General features: G+C 44.4%; 1 protein-coding gene across 3 annotated transcripts in view; it reads left to right on the forward strand.

The window, feature by feature from the left end:
• USP37 (ubiquitin specific peptidase 37) overlaps nt 1-23,112 on the forward strand; it is a 45,191-nt gene that overhangs the window by 7,164 nt on the left and 14,915 nt on the right. For all 3 annotated transcript variants that reach the window (XM_025192743.1, XM_006036456.3, XM_025192744.1), the window contains 14 exons: nt 1,235-1,419; nt 1,775-1,849; nt 2,466-2,563; nt 4,644-4,728; nt 6,583-6,744; nt 7,424-7,555; nt 9,695-9,818; nt 10,123-10,328; nt 11,455-11,572; nt 12,162-12,241; nt 13,886-14,050; nt 15,290-15,358; nt 17,910-18,072; nt 20,642-20,897. In XM_025192743.1, the coding sequence (XP_025048528.1) occupies nt 1,235-1,419; nt 1,775-1,849; nt 2,466-2,563; nt 4,644-4,728; nt 6,583-6,744; nt 7,424-7,555; nt 9,695-9,818; nt 10,123-10,328; nt 11,455-11,572; nt 12,162-12,241; nt 13,886-14,050; nt 15,290-15,358; nt 17,910-18,072; nt 20,642-20,897 (1,918 nt within the window). The remainder of the gene's footprint in view (nt 1-1,234; nt 1,420-1,774; nt 1,850-2,465; nt 2,564-4,643; nt 4,729-6,582; nt 6,745-7,423; nt 7,556-9,694; nt 9,819-10,122; nt 10,329-11,454; nt 11,573-12,161; nt 12,242-13,885; nt 14,051-15,289; nt 15,359-17,909; nt 18,073-20,641; nt 20,898-23,112) is intronic.

Below are 23,112 nucleotides of genomic sequence, written 5' to 3' on the forward strand. Positions count from 1 at the left end.
AAGAGTGCTGGGTCTAGATGACCCCAGCTAGATACTCATCTAACCTAACTCATCTCAGATAAATAGATATCTGAGGATCTGTCATGGATAGTTCTGAAAGTTGCTTGAAGTTTTCATACGGAGACTGCACACAGCAGGGGAGTGACATTTATATCTGTAGCTAGATATACACCTGCAGCTAATACACCCTCAGGTTTCAGCCTGACTTTTGCATTAAAAGTATTAATTTCTGGTCTCAGATAAATATGATATAATATCCATAATTTTGTTTGGCTTTTCAGGTTATAAATTTTAAGCCTTCCTGCACTAACGCCAGCCTTTCTCGAGGCCAGTATTTGTGGGTTCCTTTGCTTGTCACTGAGTAAAACATTTGCTGTGGATCCAGCAGCTTTCGGTTATGTAATTCTGAACGTTCCAAGCCAATGCACCCCTTCCCCCCTTTTTTTTTTTTGCAGCCTCTAATGGAAATATGTTTTGAGATTTAATTTTAAATAAACTTTTAAGTGCTGCCAACCTATGGCAGCTCCTTTCATGGCATTATATTTGATGTTTGCTTGGCAAAAAAGCTGCAGGATGCTGCCCCTAAAGCATCTGTTCTGCTATTGATTGATTACATTTTACTTAATAGCCCCCAGAAGTGCTCCAGAATACCAGAGACAAGGCTTCTGTTCCACAGAATTTTAGGGCTTTTGTAGAAGCAACAGGAGTGAGGCTGAGAAAATTGGGGGAGGGAAAAGGGCTACAGGAATAGATGTCATAGGATCATAGAAAAGCAGGGCTGGAAGGGGGGACATCTAGTCTAAACACCTGCCTGAGGCAGGATCAGCCCTGTCAAAACTACCCCATACAAATCCATTATCTAAACTCTTTGTAAAAGTACCGTCACCCCTGACACAACACGAGACATTGCACCTGAACCTGCCACAGGGAAAGCAAGGAGACCACAACAGCCAGTGTCCTGCTTCTGTAAAAAAAATTTTAAAAAAATGTTGTTAATATATATTCGAGAGGTCCTGGGTTAGAGAGGCATGGGGACTCTGTGGGCACAATCTGGCGGTTTTAGATTTTTTTTTACATAGGTGAAACATGAAATGTCCATGTTCTTGCTTGTTACGTCAGTCTATTTTCAGGTGCCCCGTTTGAAAGTGGTGGGGCATGTAAACACTACGCTAAAATACAGGTAAAGTCCTGTACTTTTGGATGATGATGGGTTTTGCTCCCTTGGACTTGGCAGACACCTTCAAAGAGAGTGACTGTGGAAAGCAAGGATGAAAACTCCTTTCGGAAGATGCTGGGCACTTCAGGAAGCAGGGCATCCGTCAAGAGCTCCCTGGGAAGCGCAGCACCCAGCAACAGGGTAAACATTCCGGCATCTCCCACCTCATCAACGCCTCACAGAACAGGTTTATTGGAAAATCGGTACGAGCTAACATTCCTTTTCGCATGCAGTCGTCAAAACTTGATACTAGTCCCACGAACTGTCTTAATGTCCTGCATATATAAGTGCGTACCAGCCATTTTCATTTTTCCCCATAAACTTTGCAAGCAGGTTCAGCAATTTGTCTCCCAGTTTATGGGTGCTGCTGGTATTTGTGCTCTGGGAATAGCCTGAAAGAGCTTTGTGCACAAAATCCTTCTCTATATGTTGTATTTCAAAGCTGAATGTTGTGGCCCATTGGCAGAAAGTGCAGAGAATACATAGGGCGTGTGTGTGGAGGAGAGAGGACTGCCATCTTGTATTGGTTCCTTAAACGTTTTCCCCCCACTCTATTAGTGAAAAGAGGAAAAGAGCACAGCCTTCTGGTTCAGAGATGAATGAAGATTATCCTAAAGAGAATGATTCTTCAACGTAAGTTCTTCCCAGTGTCCAACTTGCCTTCTTCCTTCCCTTGTCCACCGCCCCATGTGAAGAGAGGGCTTGCTAAAAACAGTACCTAGGTATATCCCTTTGTCAGGATGGCACCATAATTGAAGTTAGCCTCATAAAACTGCTGATGTTTTATGCATCTGGAAAAATGGGTAAGGCTGTGAAATTCAGCCTTGTCTAAGGCGATCTGGTACGTACAGTTAGTATGTTTGACTGCCGTGTAAGTTGAGCACTAACTGAACACATCTTCCATGACGCTGTTGAACACTGAATATTACCTAGCTCTTCGCTGTTCAGTAGTAATTGGCACTTGGTAAGCAATGGGTAGCTTGACAAGCTTGAGCTTTGACTTGTAAAAAAGTCATAGCACAAGGAGCAGGGAGGGCATTTCATACAGCAGAGCTGAGGGCTGTATAGGTAACATGATAGTGGTGGGACGTATGTAATTAGCAGCTGCTGCAGTTCACCTCCTCCATGGTTCATTTTAACAGTCAATGAGAGTTAAATATTTAAAAAATATATGAAAAGCACAAACCTGAACCAGAATACACCTGGGTTTCTTGCTGCTGCTCTGACTTCAACTCTCTTTTACCTTTAGCAATAACAAAGCTATGACTGACCCAGCTTGGAAGTTTTTAAGCAGTAGCCGAGAGAAGCAGCTGAGCCTGAAACAGGCAGAGGAGAACAGGGCGTCAGGTAAACGAGCACTTCATATCTGGAAGACTGCACTTGCCAGGCACAAGTAAAAGGCTGTCTTATCCTGCTTGCATTCATTTAGTGCTGCCGCAAAATCGTTTTCCCAGCCTATCACTTTGACTAGGTCACTTCTCTTTTTTTTTTGTCTCTACTGGCTCCCTGTCCGTCTCACATCAAACATAAGCTTCTCACCTTCATTTTCAAAGCCCTTTGTAGCCAGTCCCTCTTGTTTCACTGGCTATTGAGTGGCTGACTTGTGTTGTTGGTCAGTCAAAAATGACAGCCTCCGCTTGACCCCTTGTTGAATGCCATCATGTTTTCCCCCTTGCAGCCCTCATACTTTAGAGGAACACCTGGTAAACATCCCACAAACTACCCTCGTGCCCCTCAACACTGTCCCCTTGCTGCTGTCCCTACAGAAAACCAAGACACCTTGTCATTGTTTATCACTGATGTGCTGATACCACTGTCTGTCACTATTGTCTGATTGTTTCCTTCGCCCCCCCCCTCCTCCCTACCCCACTCCCATTTATCTGACCAGCTGTGGGTTCTTGTCTTCTGTTTCATCAGTAAACTCTTTGGGGTGGAGGATTGCCTTTTTTGGTTGGTGCTTGTACAGTCCCAGCCAGATTTAGGAGCCTGGTTCATGGCAAATGATCCTACGTACTACAGTGACTTGAATAGTAAACGATTTAATCTTAATTGGGCAGCCCTGAGGCTAACAAATGTAGTTCTTCTGCAGTCCTGAACATTGAGTACTATGATTCACAAAGAGGAGTGTAACCTAGACCTCTGGCTTTGTGAAGAATAGTGGTGCAGAATTAACAGCAGAAATACCCACAGCTTTGTAGCTCGGTTTGTGCAGATATTCCTCTGATGGAACAAATGAGGTAGATGTGAGCTAACTGTGAAGAGTTTGGCTTTTAAAAGGCATCGGAATGAGAAGCTGAAATTCTGTTTATCTGCAGGTTGAGGTGACAGCAGCATAAACACCCTCATGCTATTGTTCAGTTATCGTGGACTTAATCCTACAGGTGTGATAAAGGGTGAAGAGTAAGGCTAGCCATAGATGTAGCCCATTGATCTAGCAGGACAATGGGCGTTGTGTTCCCTGCTGCCAAAGACGTGCCCTGGATATTGCTGGGGGCAGGTCTCTGGAAGCTGGGGAAGCCAGGCAGGGGCTCCTGGGACTTGAGGGGCCTGAACCTGAGCAAGAATTCCCCAGGTGTATGGGACCGGGCCCCTCCAGCCCTGGGAGCACCTGTTCCTAGGCAATGGGAGAGTGCAAGCAGCTCCAGCTGCTCACATTCGCTCATCATAAAGCAAATATTATATGTCCACTACAATTAAGCAGCCCAGTTTATTGCAACCTGTCTCAGTCACACAGTGTCACACCAAAAGTTATGCGTATCTATTTATTGTTGCTTTGTGTCACCACAAATTTTTTTGATGGTGGCACAAAGGCAATGGAAGGCAATGTTTCTTTCCACCCTAATCTACAATTTAAGATAGATTTTGCTGTAGCCCATCAAGAGGGAGGTTTTTTTCACTTGAATCTCTTAATATTCATCACTTTCAGTGCTGCTGCATTTATAATGTAGAAACCTTCCCCCCGCCACCCCATTTTGCCCCCAGATATACATTGGTTTACTGTTAAGTGGAAAGTGGGTTGAGAAATTGAATTTTCATTGCAAAGTGTTTGTTTGGAAATTTGTAACCCTGTTGGAAATCACAGCTACCAACAGTTTGCCTCTGAATGTTCTTCTCAGACTTGAGCAGTAGTCAGATGTCCATTATACCATTTCAGTTGTTCTTCATTGTAGTGGCCTTTTTATATTCTACTGTCCATTAGAACTGGGATTTCAAGGTGTCAGTACCAGTCCTATTTGCTTTAGAATTTCAATACACATACTAAACTACATGTAATTAATAGTTAACACTTAGTCATAAAGCAGCTCTGGGGGAAAGAATGACTCTAAGTATTTTTTAAAAAATGTTAAACATTTTCATTACTCAAGTCAAGCATGCACAATAGAGCCTTTCAGAACAAGCTGACATGTGTTTGTTTCTGTTCTTCAAGGGGTTTTACCACTACAGTCATCTTCCTTCTATGGTAGTAGGTCCTCATCAAAGGATTACTCCACTAGCAATTCCAACCTGGACAGGTAGGCATGGCTTTGTAACCTATACAAATGACACAGAGCTGCATTGCAGCGTCTTGGTAAACGCACAAGAATTATAATGCCCAAATAGTGTATATATTCTACAGATGAAAACTATCTTTCTTCCTAACAATAATATACAAATGACTCTCTAGAAGTGCTAAAACTTGCTACAGTGGGATACTCAGCCCACGGGCCAGATCTGGGCTGCAACTGCCTATAAGTTCATCACGGGGGCACAGAAGGGAATTGGTGAGTATTTATTCACCAAGGCGCCCCTGGGGGTTACAAGAAATAATGGCCACAAGCTAGCAGAGAGCAGATTTAGATTGGACATTAGGAAGAACTTCTTCACAGTTCGAGTGGCCAAGGTCTGGAAAGGGCTCCCAAGGGAGGTGGTGCTCTCCCCTACCCTGGGGGTCTTCAAGAGGAGGTTAGATAGGCATCTAGCTGGGGTCATCTAGACCCAGCCCTCTTTCCTGCCTATGCAAGGCGTTGGGACTCGATGATCTATTGAGGTCCCTTCCGACCCTAACATCTATGAATCTATGAACACTGTCATTTAGCTTGCGAGGCCCCTCGCAGATCTGGCAGTTTTGTAGCAGGGCAGTGAATTTCCAGACCCATGGAGAGCCCTGGGCCCACTGCGCTAGATCAGGCAACTGATCCCAACATTCAAGGCTGGGTTGGGTAGCACCAGGCCCCAGCACCCAATCCCAGCATGGAGGAGCAGCCCCAGGGCCCAATCCTGGTGTAGGAGGAGGCAGCACCAGGCCCATTTCTGGTGTGGGGGGATCTGGGACACGGTGGCACTGGGGTTCCAGGACTCAATCCTGGCACGTGGAGCTCCATCTGGCCTGCAGACCAACCCCATGCCACTCATCTGCCTAGTAGGGCTAAAAGGTTGAGCATCACTGTGCTATAATAATACACTCAGACCTCATAGACCACATGGGCCTTAATGAAACTTGGCCTAGGCAGACTTCCTAAAATCTCTGAAGCTATTTGTTTGAAGATTTTTCACATGGGACGTGAAGGGTTCAATGCATTGTGTTGGGGAGCTCTGCTGGAGGAATTAGTTTATCAGTGGAACTATGTGGGCACCCCTTCTGCATTTTGCTTCTTTGAATCCACTTCCACTTTGTTTGCGAGGGTTGGGAAGAATCTGACGTCCAAAGCAAACTTGCAAGGAAGTGAAATGGTTTGGCAGTCCAAGTGTTAGGCTTGAAATATTCAGAATCCCAGCACACTCATATCAGCCCTTCATCCTTCCTATCATGATAACCAAATGACTAGTGTTTCAACAGCATCCAGTTTAGTAGTCCTGTGCTAAGCACAAGTCCAGTTACCTTTTTTGTTAATAGAGCAGACACAGAAGCCAGGAAGAAGGGAAAGTACTGTCCCCATTCTTGAGATGAGAAACCGAGGTATGGAGAGCTTGTTACTTGCTGGAAAGGTCACAGAGGCAGCAGAGCCATAAAGTTTTAGATCACGATCAGATTAAACCGGATCTCCTTAGTTGTGGTCTAGTGCTTTTACCACAAGACTGCTGCTCCTTCAAACAGCAAACTGGTCAAGTGAGACCGTAAAACCAAAGGGCATGTTTGTCCTGCCTGGACATGTGAGATTCAGAGTTTTTCCATCAGAAAGGGGCTTACTTGGTGTCCTGGACAGAGTTTTTTCCTCCCAGCCACAGCTTAGTTTTGCAGTATGCTGTCTTACTTGTCCCCCTGACAGCTTCACTTCACTGCAAAGATGCTGCTCTTCCAGCAGTTAAGCGAATCCTGTGTCACAGGCTACTGCTAATGAAATGAGGTGCCTTCGAAAATTGACATTTTCCACTTTTTCCTCACTTAGGTCCAGCATGTCGAGTCAGGCACCCTCAGCCAAAAGAAGCCTGGGCTTTCTCTCTCAGCCAGCCCCTCTCTCTGTGAAAAAAATGAGGTCTAACCAAGACTACACAGGCTGGAACAAACTTCGAGTGCCCCTTTCCACCCATCCGCAGCAACAGCTCCAAGGGTGAGTTTCAGCTGCGTCATTGTTGGACATTTTTGTGTCATTGAGATGTGCACAAAGTGAAGGATACTGGTTCCCCTAGAAATGATTCTGCAGCCTTCTGCAGTCCATGAGAATTATGCCAAAAGAAGGAATATTTCCTAGATCAGGGGTTCTCATACTGTGAGTTGTGATCCCCCACCAGGGGGCCATGAGCAACTTAAAAGGGGGCTGCAAACTTCCAGGGGGGTACACACGGCAGTGCAGGGAAGTGGCGCTCAGCGTGGAGTGGTGGATAGTGGCTGCTGCGTGCGAGCTCCCCGTCTGCCGCCATCCGGCACTCGGGTCACGGTATCACAAAGTTTGAGAACCCCTCTCCTATTGGGGAATTGAAAATTATAATATGAAGGTGTCACAGTGAATCCTACCAACTTACTGAAGGAATGTGCTGCTTTGAAAACTTCTCCATACCAAATATAGGCAAATAGGTTAAAATGCCATGCACACCTAGTTGGTAGAAATAGCCACCTATGCTATCCAAAATGCATACTATGATACAGTCCCTGCTGTGAATAGCATACAGGCTGAATGAAAAACTAGACTGTTACAAGAAGAATCATGGCACCTTTGACAGACAGCTGGGACTGTGAATGACGTGTTCATAATTCCCTGTTTCACTAATATCCCTTGTCCGTCTTTTCAGGTTTTCCAACTTGGGGAACACCTGCTACATGAATGCCATTTTGCAGTCATTGTTTTCAATTCAGTCATTTGCTAATGATTTACTTAAGCAGGGCATCCCATGGAAGAAGATTCCACTCAATGCACTTATCAGGTAAAATTCATTTGCTGGGGTTGGCTAGTTTCTCCTCTTGCTGGAAAACGAACTTAATTCCTCAGCACTGGGGTACGTTTGTAGAGCATGACACTTGAGAATGGGCAGATGACTCTTTTTAAACCGTAGCTGAAATATAGAAAGAAGAGACTAGGGGATGGTTCCTGTTATCTTTCTGAAATCCATCATCATTGGGCAATTTTATATTGAGGGTCAGACTTTAACAACCTAAAGGGGTGGACACGTGAGGGAATTGTAGGCAGCTGGGAGGTCTCTCTAAGTATCCTACCCTGGTCACAGACCAACCCATATGCTTCAGCAAAGATTTCAGGTTTCTCCTTTCTAGATAACCTCCCTATAAAAAAAAAAAAAAAAAAAGAAAGTTTCTTCTTAGCTTGAGGCAGGTGCTGATTGGTTTATGATCTGCCTCGAGAGGCTTTAATGCCTTTGTGTTCTACTTCCTGTCACTGGAAGTGATTTTTAGCTGATCTCTTCTTAGACTTTGCTGAGTTCTTGCTTGGCTTCTACACTGAGTACAGTGAGTCCTGCAGGTTTACATGCTTATGTCAAACAGTGTTTCCTCTTATCTGCTGCCTACCATTGCCTTTCAGATTTCATTACCTAGCCCATTTTTCTTACCAGAGAGATCAAGTGCCACTTGCCTCAGTTTCTCTGCCCTGCTCAGTATTCTGCTTTCAGCCTTTCTTTTCTCCTGTCATCAAACAGTTCTGACCATTTTTTCCATGGAAATTGTTTGTTTCTGATGGTAGCAAAAGAGTGATGTAACTGTGATGGTCCAGAAAGGATTTCTTAGGGTGATGCCTTTTATTGAACCATTTTTATAGTTGGGAGAGAAACAAGCTTTTGAAAGCAAGGCTTTCTTCATTACATCATATGTGTGTGTGTGTGTGTGTGTGTGTGTGTGTGTGTGTGTGTGTGTGTGTGTGTGTGTGTGTGTGTGTGTGTGTGTGTGTGTGTATATGTATGTGTGTATATCTTCCATTCAAAAGCTTGTCTCACTCTTTCACAACTGTACAGTAGGTCCAAGAAAATAGATCACTCTAAGAAATCCTTGCCCCTCACGTAAAAGCCACATGCATGGAACATATGTTTCCTGTCTCTGGTTTCTTTCTGTTCCTGGGTATATCTTTCTTGAGGTCTGTGAACTCTTCCTACACTGTTTAGACTTGGAAGTTGTTCCATATACCTTTTTGAAATATCCCCTCCTCAGTATTTGCAATAAGGCTTCTATAGCTGGTGCTAATTGTCTGGGCAACTCTGTGGGTGAATCTTGTGACCCACTGGCTGTTCCAAAGGGGGTGGGGAGTAGGGGAGGCTGATCTAGTCCTTAAGTACAACAGAGCACACTAATTGCTCCATAGCACTTGTCTTTAGTGACGTTGCTTTGTTTCATGCAAAGTATCCATGTCCCTTGTTAAATGAGAAGTCCTAGTTTTCTTTCTTTATTGGAGTAATGGGCATGTGACTGAGGGGGATGGTTTTCTCCTTATCTAGGGGTGATGGTTAGTAGACTTTTTTCACTTTGAAAGCATTGCACTTGAGGGAATCTTCCCATTGTGAAAGTGCTTAGGTTATGGTAATCAGTAGGAGGAAAGAGCAGTTTCACCAGTGGCTTATTAATAAGGTTGCCAAGAATGATTTTATGTAGATTGAAAGAAGAAACTCTTGGGTTTCTCTAGCCTCTTGCGTTAGTTTTATAACTGCTGTATGTTGCAACTTGATTGCAAAAAATAAGACGTAGCACTGAATGGAATTGACATTTGCAAAAGTTTTTTATTGGCTCTGAGAATGAAGGTTAACTACTCAGGTTTCTTGTTTTGATGTCATCTGATTTCATAAGTAACATAACGCTCTTTTCTGTTGGTGGTTACTTAGAAGACTGTTTTGAATCCCACTGAAATCATGGCATGAGGTCTTACATTTTAAAATACCTGAAACACAAAGAGAGCATCTGTTTCCCGGTGCCTGTGATATTTTTATACCATCCAACCCCCCTATCATCCCCCCAATAGAAAACAGGCAGCATGAACATTTTCACGGTTAGAAATCTTGAGGTTTGCTCTACCTGTCCAAAAGTTTGGAAAGCCAACCGACCTTTCATTGCATTAATTTCTCCAGACGCTTTGCCCATCTGCTTGCTAAAAAGGATGTGTGCAGCCCTGAGGTAAAGAAAGAGCTGCTCAAGAAGGTGAAAAGTGCCATTTCAGCTACCGCAGAGAGATTTTCTGGTTACATGCAGAATGTAAGTGCTCTATCTTCTAGGAATCATTTGTACGCATTGTGCATTGAGTTAGGAATTGCTTTTGACCGAATTGGAGCCCCCTGGAAGCTTATTGCTTGCGATTTTAGTTGTTAATTAAAAGAAATGGCTGTCCATTCGCTTTGTAGTTGTATTGGATCTCTCACTTGATCCTATCCAAGTTGGTGGCAGTCTGTATGTTTGTTTGTTTTTTTCTCTCTTGTGCATATTTATATGTGTATATATTAGAGTTTGAGAGTGTACACTCATTGGCTTAAATGACTGGATGCATTTGTACTATTTCCAGGATGCCCATGAGTTCTTGAGTCAGTGCTTGGATCAGTTGAAGGAAGACATGGAAAAGCTAAATAAAACTTGGAAGAGCGAGCCTGCGCTGAGTGAAGATAACTCCCCAGGACGGGCTTCCGATGCCCTCTCGGCTACCAAAGTTTATACTTGTCCAGTTATCGCTAACTTAGAGTTTGAGGTTCAGCATTCAATCATATGTAAAGTGTAAGTTGATTTTAAGAAGTCTCATTTTAGGAGGAAAGTGTTCTCGTTCTGTGACCTCTTTGGTCGCCCGCAGACCAACAACCAAGGCTAGAACTAAGCAGGCTTCCACTCTACCTTCCCACATATACAAGAGGGACAGAAATAAAGATCTTTCAAGGTGCTTGATGCAGCCTGCATAGGGCAATATATCCAGTGTGAGTACACTTGAGAATAAACCTTGTCTCCCACACTGCTGTCTTCCGTTGCACTCTTTCGAAGCAGGCTTCTAGCTTTTAATTCTATTTATGCAAATTTGGTGTAAAAATTTCCTTGCTTCCCAGTCTGTGCCTCCTACACCAGATCAAGGCTTTACAGCAAGGGGATCACTGAAACTAGATCTCCTTCCAGAACAGGGAAGGCCATACTTTTTCTGTCTCTTTCCATGGGTTTTTACAGGGAAAGGACCCTTCCTGTGGCTTCTGTGATGATCAGTTGGGTATGTTAAATCTGCGTATCTGCCTGGTCATTTGCCGTCCCTGGACAATGCCATCCATGCTTGACACTTGGTTAGCTGGTTGGGTGCTTCATGGAGGTTTTATATGCACCAAAGTTGTACAGTTTATGTTAAACTGGGTGTATTAAATCGTGCACTTAAAATAATTGCAGGCTGGCTCGTATGCAACTTGACATCAGACAAATGAATTGGGTTCTAGATTTTATAGCAGGAAAACTCATGTTTAAAACCAGTCTAAAAGCATCTTCTGGATTTTTTTCCTGCTCTTCCTTCTGAAATTGAGCTGCTGCTTTTCCCTGAAATAAGGATGAATACAAGTGGAGGTTTTCTTCAACTATGCCACCAGCTGCTTTGATTTCCCATGTGACAGATCACTGGGCTACTCCAAAATAATTCTGTGGGGTCTGGCCTTGTGTTTGTTCTCAAACTGTTGCTCATGTGATATTTTATACTTCAAAGCCAAGTTCCCCAAATCCAAGAGTAAGCTCTTACAAATCAGTGACACATTATCGTCCTGAGGAGTTGAATCGGGGTAGTACATCCTTTTGGGGAAAGGTTAGTTACACCATGTCAGTTCTGAGAGCTTACAAGCTTGCTTTAGACTAGAATGATGTGCATTTCTTTCTGTTACAGGTGTGGTGAAACAGTCACTAAACGTGAACAATTTAATGATCTGTCCATTGACCTTCCTCGAAGAAAGAAGTTGCTTCCTTCCCGGTCCATTCAGGATTCCCTTGATCTCTTTTTTAGGGTATACAATACTTACTACTATTCTGCATCTCAGTACATATGTGCATGCTTCCACACCCCCCACTACTGTTTAGTTGAAACTAATGGGACTCAATTCTGCATTTTTGCTAAAAATGAGAGAGAGGGTGTTTCTTGCACCATTCTTACTGGGCCTTTCTAACGGGGGATGCTGGCATGAAATACACGAGCTTGCACTCCTTTGTGGAGATTGTAGTGAGAAGTCCTGTACATCAGTTGTGTGCAAAGTGTTGCATAGACAACATCTGATCTTTGCAGTGCTCCTGACACTTTACAACAGTGTTAGTGTTTACCCCCTTGTAGAGTGGTAGGGCACTAGCCAGGCAGGGAGGAGCATGAGCCTGCATGTATCTCCTCCTTCAAAAGATCTCACAGCACCCCAGGGTGCCCTAGAACCCTGGTTGAGAATCACTAGCTTATGTCATTCGTTTTCTGGTGTGTCTTGTTGAAATAAAATGGGTGTTAATAAGCCTTAAAGATGACTACTCTCTTCAGAGAAACATAGTGGACTGCAGAAGCCATCTGCTTGTTTGATTCATTGTCTGGTCTTTGGTTTGCCTTGTCTTAAATAGGCAGAGGAGATTGAGTATTCCTGTGAGAAGTGCAATGGAAAGTCCGCCATTGTCGCACACAAGTTCAACAGGCTTCCAAGGTAAGTGGATAACTCTGGTTATCCCCCTTAGATTCAAGTCTTCCCTGAACCTGCCCAGTCTCCCAAGACACCAGAGGTTCTCTATTTTATTTTTCCCATTCCTCATACCATTATTTCTTTTCTTTCTAGCTGGTAGGTAAATTATTCTGTGTGTTAACACTTAAAACTTGTTGGGCTTGGTGGGCTGAACTGGGGAAGAGACCGCTCAGATTGCCTCCCTCAGGTTCCCTTTCTGGATTTCTGATTTTCTGCAAAATGAAGAGGTTTTTCCCATTGATGTAAGAATATGAGAGATGCCAGATCGGGTCTGAGCACAGGTCCAGCTAGCCCAGTATCCAGTCTCTCACAGTGGCAGAAAGCGGGTGCTAAGGAAGAGTATGTATATAAAGGCAAGGATTTCTTAGGGTGATATCTTTTCTTGGACCTACCGTGTAGTTGGGATAAAGTTACACAAGGTTTCGAGAATGTAAGACATCCTTCATCCGGGCTGGACCATCACAGCTACAACATCACTCTTGCATTAAAGTATTTAGGACGTATCCAGACTTATCTGTCCCCTACCTCTATCCCCCTTCGGCTTCCAGCATTCAGAGGCCTACGGATATTGAGGTTGCACCCCCAACTGCCATGTTGAATACCCACTGACAAGCCTGTTCTCAAAGAATTTCTCCAGGCCGCTTTAGAAAGTTTTGCTGAAACTTTGGAATTTGTCAGAAGTGACATTGAAAAGATGCTGTTTTCCATATGCTCACGCAAGGAGAAGAGTTGTCCAGTTGAGCTCAACAGCTCCTTTCCTCCTTGGCACTTGTGCTTTTACCTCATAGTGACTGGGGCTTTGAGGAAGTGAGCAGAGCTTTCCCCTAAATCACTTTCTGTCTGGGAAGTCAGAGCCTGACAGATTCTCCCAGTAAAGGCACTGTTGCAATAGAAATCCTAGTACCACTGCATAGCTGCTGCCTGGTCTAAATAGAGAGCACTAAGAGCTGTGCAAGGCAAAAGATTTCCCACAGGACAAAGGTACGTGTTAGTGAAGAAGACAGTGCTCATGCCTGTCTTCTCCTGGCTTTGTTCAGAGCGCTTTCCTAGCTCTGCCATTCTCTGGGAGAAACAAGGGCCTGAATAAAAGCCAATTGGCTTCAGTTCAGTCTGAATTAGAGTAAAATGCTGATTTTTTTTGAAGTAGGAATCCTCTCATTGGTCAAGTCTGCCTGTCCTCATCACCACAGGGCATTTCCCTGGTCTGCAGCACTGGTGTCTCACTAGAGAGCAGTCGTGATCACACTGCCCCCCCGTACTTTGAGTACACTGTATCTGTGCTCCTTGTTTTGTCCTAATGATATTACTAGACTTTCAGGTCCTAACTAGCCCAAAGTCCAGGGACTTGGGGGTGACAACTATACCTACCTCAAACTTCCTTCCTAGCATATAACAGTCAGTCAGTCATGGCACTCAGAATCTCATCACAAAGATGAGAGGCTGAGAGATTTTTTTTTTTCTCTAAAATTAAAACATATTTGAAACTGAGGTGAGTATATTCTGTAGAAGAGCAAACTGGGGTTCAGGTATCTCTTTGTTTCCACCTTGCCTGCCCTCGGGTCTTGAGCTTCATGGAACTAATCATGCCTCCCCTTTTATATCTTTCAGGGTCTTGATTCTTCACCTAAAACGATACAGCTTCAATGTAGCACTCTCCCTCAATCACAAAGTTGGGCAGCAGGTGGTTATACCAAGGTACTTGACCTTGTTATCGCACTGCACAGAAGGCACCAGGCCACCGCTTACTTTGGGCTGGAGTGCACATTCTGCAATGTAAGTGTGCAACATTGAATTGGTGACAGTGGTAGATCCCAGGGTATTAAGCGCCCATGCCATCAAGAAGTCAATTGCCCTGAGCAGTTATGTATCGGGTCTAGTCCCCATCCAAGTCCTTTGCATGGCACCCTCTTGCAGAAGGCTGTCAGTGGAAGGCCCCCATAGAGGCATAGAGGATTACATCTCGTGATGCAGGAGGGCTGGCTTTGGAGACTTGAAGCTAGGATGGGACGCTGTCTGCAGAATAACCTGTGCAGTGGTGCTGGGCCAGGTTCTGGAGGATGGTCTGTGTGCTAGGGAACTGCTGTCAGTACACCGTAATTCAGCATTAGCTGCAGTGCAGATGCTCTGTTGCAGTTAGCTTTGTGTTAGGCACGCTTTTGACTCTTGCCATGAGATGTCACTTAGTGTCCGGTCTTTGCTGGCTTTCCCAACCCCTCCTCTTCTGTTGGTTATTCATTTATAAAGCTTTTCCACAGTGTTTGTCATCCTAGTATCCAGGCACGTTACATAGCAGGTTTGTCCTCGTCATACCTCTGAAGCAGGGAATATGCATCCCTGGCCCTCAGTTTCACCCTATAAAAGTGGGAATCATTTGTCTGTTGCCCCAGGATAATTCGTCAGTTATGCAGTTAGCCTGCTTCTCATCAAGGGCACGCTGCTGGCTCCTATTCAATCCTACAGTGAGGTAGTGTAGCTAATCCACTCTGCCGTGGCATGTTTATTTCAGATGTAGTCTTGAACATAGAGAGCAGCACTTGAGGTTAACACGAAGGGTTTTCAACATCTGTTTTAGTAATTGGCAACTCTGACCGCTGACCAGGACAAACATATCTTCAAGCATCTTTGGGAGGATGGTATTTCTAGTAGGTTTTAATGGGACTCACATTTTTCAAGCCTGTTTCCTCCCAATTAGCTGGAGAGATGGGGTCTGGTTTCATCATCAGTAGCCTGGAAGAACAGTCTTGTGTTGGGGGCAGTCGTCTGTGTCGCTTGGACAAGGCTGAAACCATGGCAGTCCGCTGACAGCTGTAGGTGTGAGGAACTAGGGGGTGCTCAGGTGAGGTTGCAGTGGAACGAGAAATTTGAGGAGAAGCTGAATTAGAATAACTGATGCAACCTGCCAGAGGAGGTCATGGTTTTCATGGTCCTGAACATGCCTACGTAGCAGGTGAGTTCTGTAGGGTTTCTTCTACGCGTATAAATATGGCAATAAGTGCTTTGCTTTTTTAATAGATCTCGACCATTGAAAGCCTCTCAGATGGTGAATTCCTGCACCATGATAAGCACTTCCACACCTTGTAGGTGAGTTGCAATTCCAGAATTTTGTCTGTGAGGGAGTTCTGAAAAGCTCCTAACATGGTTGTGGTTTTTTTTCCTTGCCTTTCTCTAATGCTGCGGGATCTTCTTTATATCCATTCAAATCCCCTCTCATGTTTTTTGTTTTAACTAAATTACTGCTTCTGCCGCTGTTCTTCGCATTTCAGAATTTTAGTGAAAGGGCACATCCAACATGTTAAATATTATGTTACGTTCCCATAGCCCAACTGACATCTTTCTGCATTTCTACAACACAAGTACAAATGAACATAGATGAGTTTTTAAACCTGAAAACACACAGTAACAAGGAAACCTGAATTCAGTTGGTACAGATTACCTGCTAATGTCACGTAAGAGCCCTTTGCAGTCAGATCTGCAAGCAAGTTGGTTTGAGCTATTTAGAATAGAAGCAAAAATGTTCTTTTAGTTTAGGACAGCCCTTTTCTCTGTCCTTGTACTTGACACCACAGAGCATTTTGACAGAAAGCAGATTTAGGCTAGACATCAGGAAGAACTTGTTCATGGTAAGGGTGGCCAGAATCTGGAATGGGCTTCCAAGGGAGGTGGTGCTCTCCCCTATGCTGGGGGTCTTCAAGAGGAGACTGGACAAGCACCTAGCTGGGGTCTTCTGACCCTCACTTTCCTGCCCAGGGCAGGGGGTCGGGGGTCGGACTTGATGATCTATTTAGGTTCCTTCCACCCCAAGCATCTATGAATCTAACAGAAATATTTAATCCTAGAGCCTATTTGTGGGGGGTAAAATGGGCATAGCTTCTGCTATTCATTTCCAGAGGCCACTTTCTAATTAACAGTGATAAGTTGTAATAATTTTGTAGGCTGTGGAGACGCACTGGAAGACGCAGACAAAGCACAGATTTCTTAACCTATATGAAGTCCTCTTACCTTTCACCTCTCTGGGCCCCTGTCTTGGCTTTTATTTAAGCCAAAAATAACTAATGCCTGTGAAGGGCCAAACAGGCAACAGATGCTGTGACCATTCTCTCAACAGAGCTACTGACAGTTTTTTGTCTTCCCCATAGCTACCTGCAAGTAATAGCGTTTAAATAATTGCTAACAAATAAATAGCCTGTAATGGTCCTTTGTATCCTAGTGAAGCCCACTTAAATGAATGACATCTATGGAGTACTATGCATGCACTTTAAATATCTAGATAGATGAATCCAGGGTCTGTGTGCTTGATTATGCTTTTGCTGTGTGTGTCACTGACATAGCCACGCATTTGGGGCTGACTGATAATCCTGACCCTTGTAATGAATGACTACCTGGTAAAGATCTAAAGAATCTTTAAGTGCACCAATAAGTAAAGTAGGAGAGCGAACCGATCCTCTTTAAGTGCATCTACATCTTGAATATTGTGCCCAGTCTTGGTCCCTGCACTTTCAGAAGGATAGAGAAGAGCCTGAGAAGGGCAATGGGCAACAAGGATGATGAGTGTTATGGAAGGGCTTCCATGTGAGGAGAGACTACTGAGGCCAGGCCTGTTCAGTCTAGAAAAGAGATGCTGGCTGGGGGAACGTGAGAAGGGTGTACGAAGTACTAAATAGCAAAGAGAAAGTAAATAGAAACTTTATTATTTACTATCTCTCACCAGACTAAAACTAGGGGTCACAACATGAGACTAATAGGTGGTAAGTTTAAAATGAATGCAAGGAAGTTCTTTTTCACCCAGTGTGGAATTAAAGGGTGAAACTTGTTGCCACCAGCTGCGGTGGAAGCTGAGAGTTCAGCCAGATTCGCCAAGGGATCAGACACGTTCTTGGAGAAAAGGGGCATCAGGTGCTAGTCATAGTTTTGTAGTTGGTAGGGTCAGAAGGGACCTGAGCAGATCATCAAGTCTGACCCCCTGCCCTGGGCAGGAAAGAATGCTGGGGTCAAATGACCCCGGCTAGGTGTCTGTCTAGCCTCCTTTTGAAGACCCCCAGGGCAGGAGCCAGCACCACTTCGCTTGGAATTTGGTTCCAGATCCTAGCCGCCCTGGCTATGAAGGTAGTGCCTCCTGATATCTAGCCTGAATCTACTCTCCATCAACTTATGGCCGTTATTCCTTGTTACTCCTGGTAGTGCTCGGGGGCACAGGGACTCTCCCATTGCCTGCTGGTCCCCCTTGGTCAGTTTATAGATGGTTTATTGAGTACGAGGTGAGGGGCGCAGCCTCTGAATCAGAACTTCCTGGACATTAAATGAAACGCTGGAGGCTGCAAGGGGGAGAGGAATGGGGGAAAATCCCTAGTCAGTCCAGTTCACTCTCCCTTCCAGGCTCCTCTTTCCACCACTGTGTGACAAAGGAGATTAGGCAAGATGGACCTATGGTCTGACCCAGTAAATGGCAACTCTTATGTTCTTAAGTTAATAGATTTTCCCACGTAGCGGATTTTAGTCGGGTCTTACAGCTGCTTGACCTTGCAGCCTGTTTCACCAATCTCTGAATTTTTATTTATTTATTTTTTTAAGATGGGGTTGTGAGTTAAACTTTTCTCCAGCACTGGGGAATCCTGGCTGTATCTTTAATTTTCAGAAAGTACACCTTCAAATCAAAGAGCTCGGCCCTGCTCTGCATGGATTCGGACAGCGATGATGAACCATTGAAGCGCTCTGTGGCCCACAGTCAAAGGTTGTGTGATGTACCCATCAGAGAGCTTCCTCAGCAGCAACAGCCACCACCAGAAGATCCAGAAAAGGTAAGAGTCTGCTTCCCTCCATACAATTTGCAATGCAGGCAGTTTCCTATTAGCTAGGGCCTTGCTACATGTTACATGTATTATGCAATTGACTGGTTAATCATAGAAAATGAGGGTTGGAAGAGTCCAACCCCCTGCTCAAAGCAGGACCAGTCCCACCTACATCATCCCAGACAAGGCTTTGTCTACCCATGTCTTAAACACCTCCAAGGATGGAGACTCCACCACCTCTCTGGCAAGCCTGTTCCAGTGCTTTTACTACCCTGCTTGTGAGACATTTTTTCCCTAATATCCAACCTCAACTTCCCTTGCTGCAACTTGAGCCCATTGCTCCTTGTCCTGCCATCTGCCCCCACTGAGAACAGCCCAGCTCCATCCTCTTTGCAGCCCCCCTGCAGGGAGGTGAAGGCTGCTATTCAGTTCCCCCTCGGTCTTCTCTTCTCCAGACTGAATAAGCCCAGTTCCCTCAGCCTCTCCTTGAATCATGTGTCCCAGCCCCTGAACCATTTTCATTGCCCTCCACTGGACTTGCTCCACCCTGTCCACATCCTTTCTGTAGTGGGTGCCTCAAAAGTGGACACAGGACTCCAGATGTGTCCTCACCAGTGCTGAATAAAGGGGAATAATCTCTTCCCTCAATCTTCTGGCAATGTTCCTACTAATGTAGCCCAGGATGCCATTAGCCGCCTTCACAATAAGGACACACTGTTGGCTCATATTTAGCTTATTGTCCACTGTCACACTCCCAGGTCCTTTTCTGCAGATTTAATCACGCAATAAATTTAGACCGGCCACATGTGGCAAGTAATTATCATACAATCAAAATGACTTTCCAATGATAAAAAAAACCCAACCAGCTATAAAGTCAGCACTTTAAAAATGTGTAACAACTCTAGTGCTGGTTTCTATCCAGCTGTAATTTCAACGTGTAGCAGGGTCCTTACAGTCACAAACAAACCCTTCGGAACCTCCAAAATCCCTTGCAACCTAGTGTCTGTGAACTCTTGTCTAGCACAGACCGTGTGAAACATGCATATACATTATTGGCTCATAATTGGCACTGCAGTGCTAAATGGGGGTGCTTTTTACTGTGCTGGCTAATTGATTTCTCTGTACGGTTCATAGAATCATAAAATTAGACTAGATGACCTCTGGAGGTCCTACTTCTCTATAACTCCCAGCCTGAGCCAGCATCCTTAATTGTCTTGTGGTCCTGTTGGAAGAAAAGGGTTTACGTCAGGTGTGCCAGCTACAAGACATGGTGCTCAGACAGTCCCTAGGGCATCTGAATGACTTTCTTACTAAAGCTGTGCGCTGACCGAAACATGATGATGGGAGTCATCACTAGTAAAATTACCCAGTAAATATCCTTGTTTAACTGGGGGCTGAGACAAACGATCCAGGGAGTACAGCATACAGTTTAGATGCTCTGTGGACTTGAGCTAAGGAACATCTTTTGGACTCTGGTCCCGTTATAGCTGATAGACAAGGAAAAATGTTGCTGTGTGCCAAGTGCTTAAATCATCAGTTCTCGACCTTGTTAGGCTCAAGGCTGCACATGAGAAATAGAATAATTCTGTGGGAAAGGTCTCAGACCACATCAGGGCAAAATATTTTTAACACTGAAATCTCCAGGTTTATCTTGGGAATCATGTTCTCGCACCAAACAGTGTTGATGTTGCATCACGCTCCATCACGTACCCACCTATAAAGATGATGCGTGTGCAAATGGGATCTGCCAGCTCTCCTGGTCTAGAGGAAGTGGTGATAAGAACCAAATTCACTAACTGTAGGACAATACTTTTTCTCTCTAATCAATTAGTTATTCCAAATTGCAAAACATGTTTTGAGACATTTTTACATATCCAAAGCACTGTCGCTATATTTAGCTAATAAGTAATAATGGGGTTGGCAGGCCAATCAATTGACCAGTTAAATATTGTCAGTTGACCACGTATCATCTTTGACCGGTCAAAAAATAGCAATTTTACCAAAAAAACCCTACATTTTTGTAGTTTTCATGACAAATGCATTATGTAATAGTTTTTTGTCACATTTAATGGGGCAAGTTGTGCTTTTTCTGTGTATTATTTGGACCTACTGAGAATTTTCTAGTTTTTGACTGATATTACCCAGTCAGTTGACCAAACTTTACCTGGCTGGTCAAATACCCAACCATAAATAATAATAATAATAGTTGTAGTAACCATAGTATTTGTAATAATAACATACAATTTTTGTGCCTTTCCAATTGAATTCCAGTTTCCTTCCAAAACTGTAGCTTGAAAATATCTGTCTTAAAATATCCTAAGAGGAAAAATACATTATTCACCAGCTTTTAACAATATGAAAGACTCGCATTAAAAATCAGAATAAATATACCAAGCTATATAATCACTTGAACGTGGTGTGCTGTAGGTGTAGTGCATTGTATAAAAGACAGCATGTTTTTCTATCTGAGCTGCGAGTAGTATTTGGCAGGCCCAGGTTCCCACTTAGGATTCACCTGGGAAAAATGTGCATATCCATGTAAATCCAAAGTGACCCACCTGGGTTTTTCCATCCCTAGGGTTCAAAAAGAAATAAAGCAGAGTGTGATAAATCTGCTGACCTGGGAAGTGCTGGCTTTGATGGAATGAGTGAGGATGAGCTATTAGCAGCTGTCTTGGAGATTAGCAAAAGGGAAGCTTCGCTGACTCTGAGCCATGACGAAGATAAGCCTACCAGCAGCCCTGACACTGGCTTCGGAGAAGACGAGGTCCAGGAACTGCCGGAAAATCTGGAATCGGTGGAGGCAGAGAAGCCCAAAGCGGCTACAGAATCAGGTAGGGGCAAGTAACGTCTCTCTCCTGAACCAGAACTTCAGTGACTACAGAGCTGGTCATTTACAGCAGCAGATCGGTAACGCACGGGGGTGACACGGATGAATGCAGTACACATACGGCATCTGATGCACGAGTACAGAGAGGCATCTGGATTCTCTGCTACTTGCTCTATTGAGCTTTGAAACAGTTGCCTTTAGGTTTTACAGAGTATAATATAAGGTCACTACAGATGTGTTAAACAGGAGCTGAAAAATTTGCTCAACATGCCAGTCAGCCCCCTAACCCCAGAGTTAAATCACGTCGCAGTATTCAAAAACGAGTGCTTTGTGTTGAGTGCAACTCGCTTCCAAAAACTGTCTGACTAGCTAACTATTAGCCCATAGTAGTGTAGCAGCAATGTCTGAAGATGGCTTTTGTGTGCATATTGATATTTTTTTCCCCCAAAGGATAAGCTGAGAACACCTACGTAGTGAAAAATAAGTGGGTTTATACTTTAATTTGACCTTTTCTCTAGGCTGTATTTATATATATATATATATATATTAATTTTTTTAATGTACTTGTTCTTGCAGTCCATACGAGAGAATGTTTGTTTGCTTTCCAGAACGCTTCCTCTCCCACTCTGCTGCTCTCCCCACATGCACGCATACACTTCAGCACAAGGGGCCCCAGTGTGCCTTTGCATATTATGCCCTGCCGCCCTCCAGAGAGTTGCATGCCGTTTAAATGTTCCTGACACATTTTTTTTTGGTGACACATTTAATGGAAAATTTGTGCTTTTGCTATGTATTATTTGGATCTATTGGCAATTTTCTACAGTTTTTTGTCTGATATTTGACCAGTCAATTGAACAGACTTTATTTGACCGGTCAAATATCCAACCCTAAATAATAATGGTAATGAAGATGTTACTACTGTCAGATGGTCCCATGGATTTCAGTGGGGATAGCTGAGTCAGTAGGAGGCAATTCTGTTCTCCTAAGCAGTACTAGAGACAGATACGTGAATTTTTGTCCTACCCTGACTCATATATGCCCCGTTTGCTGCCCACCACTAAGCACTGTGGGAGGCTGACAAGAGTAAGGCATCGTGACCTTGCTCAAGGTCTGGGGGAAACTAGTGCGTGCTCTGAAGCGAGCACTGCAAAGCTGGTAAGCCTGAGGGACCATGCGCTCGGCTTCATAGTTTCATAGTAGCTAGGGTCAGGAGGGACCTGATCAGATCATCTAGCCTGACCCCCTGCCACAGACAGGAATGAATGCTGGGTTCACAAGACCCTAGACAGGTGATCGTCCAACCTCCTCTTGAATTTGCCCAAGGTAGGGGCAAGGACCACTTCCCTGGGAAGTTGGTTCCAGATTTTGGCCACCCGAACTGTAAAATATTGCCTTCTGATCTCTAACCTAAACCTGTTCTCCATCAGCTTATGACCATTGTTCCTCGTCACCCCAGGTGGTGCTGGGGAGAATAGGGCTCTTCCTATTTGCTGATGATCTCCCCTGATGAGTTTGTAGGCAGCCGCCAGGTCCCCCCTCAGCCTCCTCTTGCTGAGGCTGAACAGGTTCAGGTCCCTCAGTCTCTTCTCATAGGGCTTGTCCTGCTGCCCTCTTACCGAGCAGGTGGCCTCCTCTGAACCCTCTCCTGGCTGGCCACATCCTTTTTAAAGTGCGGCGCCCAGTACTGAACGCAGTACTCCAATTGCATCCTGACTAATGTCGCATGGAGACTCAAGCAAGACCAGGGAGGTTATACCCCGGAAAACATTGCCAAGGTAATCATTGCATTGCTAGTCAATCGTGCTGATATAAGCTGCTATGTTCACACGATTTGGGAGCAATACAAGTGTAGAAAAACCTCCCACCTTTAATGTAGGTATATCTGTGCCTTGGTCTATTGTCAGTGGCCGTGAACAGGCACGTTAAACACACCGCACTCTTCTCTTGCTTTCAGAGAAAGTCAGGGAGAGACCGCTAGCATTAAGTCTGATAGAGGGCGCCCGTTCCCAGCCCCCTCTTCCGTGCAACTTGGAGCCCTGGTCTGGAGCGTTGCAGCTTCCAGTAAAAGTCTCAATTTGCAGCCATCAGCAGCTCTGTAATGAATCCAGCCTTTCGTTATTCATCTAAGAGGATTAGATGGGGCTGGATCGCAAGCCTGCACTTGAGGTCACGGAGACTGGAATTCTGCTTTCCCTAATCCTCGCGATTACTAGAACAGA

This window comes from Alligator sinensis, unplaced genomic scaffold (genome assembly GCF_000455745.1).
Source record: "Alligator sinensis unplaced genomic scaffold, ASM45574v1 scaffold1332_1, whole genome shotgun sequence".
NCBI classification, from domain to species: Eukaryota; Metazoa; Chordata; order Crocodylia; family Alligatoridae; genus Alligator; species Alligator sinensis.